The sequence below is a fragment of the Panicum virgatum genome, chromosome 3K, assembly GCF_016808335.1.
Source record: "Panicum virgatum strain AP13 chromosome 3K, P.virgatum_v5, whole genome shotgun sequence".
Taxonomy (NCBI): domain Eukaryota; kingdom Viridiplantae; phylum Streptophyta; class Magnoliopsida; order Poales; family Poaceae; genus Panicum; species Panicum virgatum.
The window spans coordinates 30,884,338-30,892,957 of NC_053138.1; the positions used below are offsets into that span (position 1 = coordinate 30,884,338).

At 42.0% G+C, this 8,620-nt stretch overlaps 1 protein-coding gene across 2 annotated transcripts; it reads right to left on the bottom strand.

Moving 5' to 3' along the window:
* Window positions 1-775: 775 nt before the first annotated feature.
* LOC120698937 (beta-glucosidase 20-like) lies at window positions 776-4,099 on the bottom strand. Of its 2 annotated transcripts, none has more exons than XM_039982722.1 (13): window positions 3,934-4,099; window positions 3,766-3,829; window positions 3,473-3,531; window positions 3,303-3,378; window positions 3,133-3,204; window positions 2,968-3,055; window positions 2,585-2,840; window positions 2,367-2,482; window positions 2,021-2,241; window positions 1,900-1,928; window positions 1,703-1,802; window positions 1,496-1,592; window positions 776-1,182 (listed from the first exon to the last, which is right to left on the bottom strand). In XM_039982722.1, exons 1-13 carry the CDS (start codon window positions 4,072-4,074, stop codon window positions 954-956), a joined length of 1,548 nt encoding a protein of 515 aa, XP_039838656.1. In that variant the 5' UTR covers window positions 4,075-4,099; the 3' UTR covers window positions 776-953. The 2 variants fall into 2 exon arrangements, with proteins under 2 accessions (XP_039838656.1, XP_039838657.1); XM_039982723.1 differs by lacking the exon at window positions 776-1,182 and adding an exon at window positions 1,195-1,314.
* Window positions 4,100-8,620: the final 4,521 nt, after the last annotated feature.

Below are 8,620 nucleotides of genomic sequence, written 5' to 3' on the forward strand. Positions count from 1 at the left end.
TTCCATTTACTTTTTCCATTCCTTTTTCCCTTCCTTTTCTATTTTTCTTTTTCTCTTTTCTCTTTCCCCCTTCTCCCTTATCCTCTCAATCTCCCACCGTCATCCCACGGCCTCTGTCTCGGAACAAAGAAGCTCCACCGCGAACTGCTCCCTTTCCTTGGCCTCGTCGCCGGCGCCTGTGCCGGTCCACTCCCGCCACCCCTCCGCCGCCACGCCGCAGGTGTCCACCTGCATTGCTTGCTCACGCGTTGGCAGCTGTGCGCTTCTCCCTGCTGCAGCCCATTGCCGCCACCTCCCCCCTCTCTCTGGCGAGCCCAGTGGCGCGGGAACCCGCGAAGCCCGCGCAGATCCGGGCGGTGCGGCCTCCGGCGAGCCCAGTAGTCTACAGGCGGCGAATCGACGGCACGGCCTCGAGCGCGCGGAGCCCCTGAATTTGCGACGAAGAATGAGACGGCGAGGTTCCCCGCGAGTCGATGAGAAGAAGAGGAGGTGCGAGCGCAAGCGAGCTCCAACCAGGCCCCCACTCCGTGCAGGCAGCTTCAGCGGAGCCTCCGTGCAAATCCATGGCCCGCGTCGGTCGTCTCCCTCTAGGGTTCGTCTCAGCTTTCCCTCCCTAAGCCACGTGTCGCTCTGGGAGCACCCGAGTGCTCCCAGCCCTCCCTCTCCACGCTGTATAGTATTGAGAGTATGAGGGATTCTAAAAGATAGGTGGTCAAATATTTTGTTTTCTTAAGGTTTTAGATTTTTTTTTCTAATTCGTCTTGACGAATGTGTGAAGGCTTTAAAAATAGTTTGTTATTAGTAATAGCAATAAGATAATTCACAAACCATACGGCATGCTCCACATACCAAACACCACGCTGAAAATCTCAGGAAAATCTGCCCTTTCAATGATTTATGTTCAGAGTGCGGCTCTCATGCATATATAACATGGCATTCTTTGGATGGGGAGTTTAAATTTGTGCATGAGAAGTAGCAGTCGCTGCACCACTCTCCACCTGAATCGTAGCATTATTCTTCAAGAAGTTTGAGTACCAGTGCGCAGAAAGCCGGGGCTGCCTCTGACGTCTCGGGTTCCTGAAATCGACGCGGATAAGGCCGAAATGCGCCTTGTAACCCCCGAATATCTCATACATATCCATCAATGCCCATACAGAGTATCCTTTGACACTGGCTCCATCCCTGGAAACAACCATGTCTCGATGAAGTTTTTTTAGATAAAAGATTAAACCAACCTCTATATGCACCTTGTGAATATATATGGTCAATGTCTCGATGAAGTTTATGTGTCAAAACATCCAAAGAACCATACACCTGACAAGAAAAAGTTATGCATGCACCTGATGCAAAACATAGATTTCTCTAGGCGTTGGGCCATCCTATGATCCTATCAGTGCAAAAACGGAGAGAGAGAGAGAGAGAGAGAGAGAGAGAGAGAGAGAGAGAGAGAGAGAGAGAGAGAGAGAGAGAGAGAGAGAGAGAGAGAGAGAATTACCTGATGGCTTTCAGTGTGGCTGTAATGTATTTCTTCAGGTAGTCAATCCTTTCTACATCCATCAGGTCGTCGTCGTCGTCATCAATTTGTCCACGCCCTGAATGATGCAAGGCCTGGATAATTAGTAATGTCGCTAAATGATATGCGAAATTGTTTGCTTTTGAACTTCTTGTAATTCCAAATGTTGCCGCAGACTAGATGGATTACCGTTTTCCTGGATATAAATTCCGATATTTCCATACTTTTCACGGATATATTTGAGTACTTGCTCTAGTCCTTGAGGATCAACCATTCTGCCTGCTGGATACTGCTCTTACAATCATCAATGTCAGCATCTATATTCATGGAAATTTGATAAAATATTCTACAGCAGTTTAAACCAATTGTATCAACCGTAACTGTACCTGCGTGACAGTTTGCCCATCCCTGGTTTCTGTAGAAAATTCACAAGCATATCCATGCAAATGAGCAATCTTCATAAATATTTTGAAGCATGTACAAATAGAAGTTTACAGGCATTTCAACCTCTGAACAAAGCTCCAACGTCAGCTGCTTGGTCTCTCACGGGCATATTTGATGCATCAGGATTGTTGCTCGCGTATATCGAGCTGTAGTGATTCAGTCCAACGAAGTCAAATGCACCGGTAACAAGCTTGGATTCGTAACTGGAGAAGGATGGAAGGCGAACACCAGCGGCCTTCTTCATGCTCTCAGGGTAGTCTCCAAACAAGAAAGGGTGCAAGATGCTGCAATTGAAAGACTATTAGTTGTTTGGTTTACGTTGTTCCAGTTCTATTGAGCTCTACAAATCGTGTACCAAGTTTTGCAGTAATACTTGACAAATTGCATAAAGAGACATTGCATAACATACCTACCAAACAAGAAGTCATTGGCTCTTTCAGTTGCCTGAATATCTTCAGCTGAATCTGTCAATGCGTAAATGCACAAGGAGTACAGATTTATGCCCACAACGCCCTTCTGCACCACCTGAAGCCGAAGATTCAGTGATAAAATCATGTTCGTGTGTGATATCAAGAAAATTCAACAGAAACAGAAGGCTCTGAATCTGAAGGGAATGAACAAACCTACTTGATACTTCTCCCGGTAAAGCCCAACGACAGATGAGTGAGCTAATAGACTGTAGTGTAGATACAAGTAAGGCTCCACAGAGGAGTTGCCAACCGTACAATCACGGCCAAATGGAAACGAACAATGTCCAGGGGCCGCAATTCCTTTGTCATAAGAACCTTGAGCAATGATGTTGGGTTCCAGGATAGTTGTCCAGTGCGCAACCCTATCGCCAAACTCGCGAAAACACACATCAGCATATGCTGTGAAGTCATCTCTGCATCAAGAGATACACATTAAAGGTGAACCTGTAATGTCATACCAGACTAAGCACGCATTTAAAATGGTTTTCACTACTCAACGAGATTTTTAATCTGATTCACTTAGAGTAATAAGCAGCTTACACAATTCTGGGGCTCAACCATCCACCATACTCATCTTCGAGAATTTGTGGGAGGTCTAGATGGTAAATGACAGCATGTATCTGAATACCTGCACATGAATTGGAAAACGGTGGTTCAGTGAGACAGTAACCGACATAAGCTCTGAACAAACGTAGTGTTGCTCACCCTGTTTCACTAGTTCATTTATCATATCGTTGTAGAACTGCAGCCCCTTTGGATTAATCGCTCCTCTCCCATCTACATGAACCGAAAATTGAAATTAGTAAAGAGGGAAAATCTGGTTTTTTTTTTACTACGTAAAATGAAAAATTGAAACAATGTCATTAGTTGCACACCAGGAATAAGTCTTGACCAAGATATGCTGAACCTGTAAGCCGTCAGACCTATGTCTTTTATTAGTTTTACATCTTCCTAAATGAAACATTAAGAGTAGAAGATCTAAGAGAACAGTCCATACATACCAAGTAAAGTATCAATTAATCTTTTCCTGGAAAAGTGAACACACCTTATACTTGTGATAGCCATCACAAGCAATATCACCACTGTGCTCATTTGGATTCCTTGCTATTGCATCCGTACAATATCAGTAAGGACAAATGGAACGCAAAATTGAGAATTAACATGAGTTGGATTTGTTTTACAATTCTTGTAGCTGTGAAGTGTAGCAAGGCCATTCTTTTCCAAAAAAACAAGAACAAAAAGTGTAGCAAGAACAAAAAAAATCATCAAAGGCATTATCAGCGCATAAAACTCCTACTGAGATTTTCCCGGATGAGATATAGAAAAGTAATTGGCTACCTGAATGAGCAAAGGTATTCCAAATGCTTGGGCTCCTCCCGTCCTCAGCTACTGCACCCTCGTACTGCCCCAAACATATCAACAGGAAAATAATGAGGTCACTTGAAACTTCTTTTACCCTGTTTGCAAATTAAGATATGCAAATATGGATCATGCCCTTTAGGGTACCTGAAAAGCCGCAGTCCCAGCTCCAAAGGTAAAATCGTGAGGGAAGTCATCCACTGTGAACCGGAACGCTGTCACAGCATGTGATGGAAGCAGCAGCAGCAGCAGCAGCCATGGCAAGAAAAGCAGCAAGCGCGTCCCCATTGCTATGTTCTCCCGCAGGCACACATGTACAGAGGGTTTCTTATATGTGGTGTAGGACAGTGCTCCTCGGATGACAAACTTCCAACCAGTTGTACGTGGCCAGGAATATTTCACAATATGACCTCTCGTGTTTGTAAATATTTATTTTTAAAAAAATAGAAAACTCCAACCTATGCAGCATTGCAGCCTTACTTCATTGTTACCGCTTCACCATTTTGCTCAAATAAATGAAGAACAAGCTACAAGATTGAAATGAACTCTAGTACTACTCCATAATATATATCCTCTTCCTAAATCGTTATCAATTCTTGGAAATAGTTTCCATGCCACCACATGCGAAGCTTGAGGTATGGTGGCAAATTATTCATATCATCTCTACATTCTACTTTTTTTAACAATATCTATGTGCCTTTGAAAAGAACATACATTATTAAAGATGCAGTATATTGTATGAGAAGCAATGCAAGTGCGTTAACTAGCTTTAGTAATTTATTTAGTTATTTATGTACTTTTTTCTGCCAGATTGCGCTGCATCTCTAGTATTTTCCAAGATTTAAAGCAGACTCTTTGCTAGGATGTAGCCACTCAAGATTCTCCTATGCGGCTATTCCGTACCAAGTCTCGCTATCCGAATTACCTTCAACATATGTGAGGCAAAGAAGTATCTTCGTGAACTAGATCTTGGATACGACACCATCCATATATGCTATAATAACTGTGTGTTGTTCAGGAAGAGTTATGCCAAAATGGATGTCTGTCCAAAATGCAATGAATCCAGATGAGAAGATAAGAATGGCTGCAAATGTGATTCTCAGAAGGTTTTGAGGCATTTCCCGTTGATCCCATGGTTGAAGAGAAGATGTTTGTTTCAAGCAAAATAGGTGAGGATATCCAGTGGCACAAGATGAGGCAGGCACCGATTGATGTCCAAATGAGCCATCCAGTAAAAGGGAAGGCATGGATGCACTTCAACAATAAGTTTCCACAGTTTGCAAATGATACAAGGAACTTGAGACTTGCCGTGGCTAAAGATGTTTTCAATCCATGTGGAGACTTTAGCACGACGTACAACATGTGGCTAGTGCTTGTTATTCCCTTAAATCTTCCACCATGGCAATGTGTCAGTCCTTCAAACTGCTTCCATATAGGCAGCACCGGCATTGCCCTTGTATAGGAGCATGACGGCCATATAGGCTGCCACATTGTGCCCTTCCGTGGTGGCGCGGGTGAGCTTAATGATGCATGGCTGGGCCACGGGCTTGCCTTTACCAATGATGACTCCCAAAACCAGTGATGAAGGGCTTCCAGCCCCTTAAGTGTATGACACTATGGGCTCACGCGCGAATAGACATAGACTGAGTACTCTAATTGTCCAATAAGTTGACAATAGCCTCTAGCAAGATGTGTCAACTCCCATGCGCATGCAAAGATCATATTAGACGAGCCATCACAATATCATATACATGCTATTCCTTTTGCCTCAAGAAATATATTCGGTCTAGCTCCAAGTTGACCTCTCTTTCTCGATAGTGTGATTCAGAATCCTTGATTATACTTAACCCTAGCATGACCATACATTTCTTGAGCCGATAACTCGAGGGTCTCATGTAGAGAGGGGCAGATCCCATCTTGACAGATCATGTCTCATAGCATTCTTCTTGACAAATCCGAGAACCACCTATGACTACCAGTTACATAGTAGCTTTTGATAGATCCTAAGTAGGACGGTTCACATCTTGAGTATAACCGACAATCTCAAGTCTAAGGACATAGCTTATACATTGTGTAATGTACAAAATAGCCCGCTATAGTCCGCTATTAGCTTTTTAGGAGATCTACCGCTACGCTACACAATATTTCTCCGTTATGTCCACTAAAGGGATTTTTATAGGATTTAGTGGTAATATATGTCCGCTAAAGATGTAGGCAAGAGAAATAAAGAATCAATATAACTAGGATGGACCATAGACAAAATAACACGAGCATAGTTGGGCAGTAAAGAGACGCGTTGAGTCTATTTTAGAGTATTAGACCAATGTTGCTTCTTATTTTGCATGTAATTATCAATTATTTTATCATTCCGCTAAATATTTAGCCTCTGCTATAGCTTTCGCTATAGCTCTTTTAGCTTTTTGGAAGAGCTTCTACTAAATATCTTAGCTCGCTATTTCTTATATTGACATTGTGTAATGAGAAATTACTATTTCTCACATTGGGTCGGTCCAGCCTCATGTCATACATGCGCCCACATTATTAGTTTTAACGTCTCCATATCTATGACTTGTGAAACATAGTCATTAACTAATACATATGAAAGTCTAATGTTCATGTGTGTCCTCACATGAACTCCAACTAGGGACAACTCTAGAATAACCAAATAAGTATAAGTATCATACACTAGGCCAGAAACGATTTGGCGTGGCGGGCAAATCATATCTGTGCTGGCAGGTGGGACGACCGCCAGCACTCTTGTGGCAGCACAAATTGTATCTGTACTGGCAGGTGAATTAAGTCGCCTGCCAGCACAAATTGGGTTCTGTGCTGGCGGCTATCTTAAGGAACCGCCAGGACAAACTAATTCTGTGTTGGCGGGTGGCTTAACTAACTCGCCAGCACAAAGATTTTTCCATTACTATAATTTTGTTTTTTGTCAATTTAAATTTTAATTTATTTCCCATTAATTTAAACTTAATATTTATTGCAAGATATCACTGTACGTTGCGTCAATACTTTAACATGGTGCATCAATTAAAATGACTAATATTAATATTTACACTAATTATTCAAAGATAAACAACCATTAATTGTCCTTTGTCCAGTTACTAAGGTTGTTGTTCTCATCCAAAGCCAGCACCCCACCGTGGTCAAAGTATTCGCCCGCCACATGACAAATCTCGCCTTGGATGAACCTTGCAATGTCAGAGCAAATGTTGTCGATGTCTCTGTCGCCCAGTCTATTGTTGGCCACTGGTATTTCTGGCAATCTGAAAAAAAGTAAGATGTCGTATGTTCATGTGTCATGTTAAATCATGTTATTAGTATATAGTAGAATATATATGACTTACGTCTTTACAGTTTGTTCGGTACCTCCCACTATTTCTAAGGAACTCGCACATGTAGTAGCCACATAGCACCGAGCCAGGAGGTTGCTTGTGGCACTTCATAAAAAAAAGGGAAAATTCGATTCATGCCACCACAACTCCGTGAAATTGGGTGTCATGTTGAAAATCATGCCACTCAATGGCATGATTTTCAACATGAGATCCAATTTCAAGAAATTGGAGTGGCATGGATCCAACTGACCCTAAAAAAAATTATATATTAGAAGTGCGTACTTACATAACCAATAAAGATTAAGTGCTATGTTCTTACATGGAAATGATATCGAATGTTCATAATTTCCTTCCTGTCCGGTGGATGTGGCCCGCCTTTCATGACGTAGAGGCGGTACGCGCTGTAAGGTTAGAATGACATATAGTAATAATTAATAAGGTAATAATTTAGGAATGCATAAATTATTGACAAACTAAATATGCATTCAATTGGAACGTCAAGAAATATCTTACTTTTGTAAAATGCTTATGAACTCCCTGTGTCGTTTTCGGTCATAGTCGGCTGAGTCTAGGACCACTGCTCTTCCGATCTTGGGCATAATCATTATAGAAATTCAATGGTTGCTGCATAATAATATCATTTATTATATGCTACATTAACATTAATTACCATATAATATATGGCAATTAAAGCAAACTTACTCAAATCCATATGGAGCCATGATCCAATCCTTATCAACCCTCTTCAGCATCACTTTTACAATGTAGGCGGATACCTTGTGCCTTTCTTTTTTGTGCGCCTCTTTTTTGAGGTCGTCTTTTGCCTTCTTGGTCTTCACAGCTTTTAGTTGTTCTTGTACCTTTTCGGTCAATTTGAAGCTGTGCTCGGTCTGGTGAATTCACGCCGGGTCAAGGTACGTGACCTTGTGCCAATGTGTCTTCACTTCCTCCTGCCATTGCATCCTACAAAGATAGACGTCAGACGTACATGTCAGGCAGCATGCATTAATCTAAATTCACACACACACACACACACACACACACACACACACACACACACACACACACACAAAGATAGATGTCACACTTACAGGCAAAACACAGTAATGAGATTGACATCCATATGTCGCCGACGGTAAAGTCTATGTAAGTCCTCAAAATCAATGACTATTTGATGCGGGACTGGATTGTTGAAAACAGAAGGTGGGACCATCGCGGTGATTTCCTTGAACCCATGTTTCATTGCCTTCATGATCCGGGCATGAAACTTTATCAATTCCCATGGGCTCAACTATAAATCCACGTGAGGCAAGAATGACTTGCCATGCTCATAATTTTCCGGGTTTATTTCAACTTCATATGAGAACAGATCCCTAACATCAAAATCCTGTTGTAGAGGCGCTTTCTCCTTATTTTTGGAAGATGAAGGCATCTTATTCATTGCTCTTAAAAACTTATCAACATCTGCAGATGGTACCTTTTCATATGTAGTG

What these genes read in the sequence shown, in the direction of transcription:
- LOC120698937 (XM_039982722.1), bottom strand. Translation starts at nt 4,074, where the DNA reads ATGGGGACGCGCTTGCTGCTTTTCTTGCCATGGCTGCTGCTGCTGCTG. An exon ending in TTGGTCAAGACTTATTCCTG is followed by an intron (nt 3,205 to 3,302) that starts GTGTGCAACTAA and finishes CGGTTCATGTAG; the next exon opens with ATGGGAGAGGAGCGATTAAT. An exon ending in TGGTTGAGCCCCAGAATTGT is followed by an intron (nt 2,841 to 2,967) that starts GTAAGCTGCTTA and finishes CTCTTGATGCAG; the next exon opens with AGATGACTTCACAGCATATG.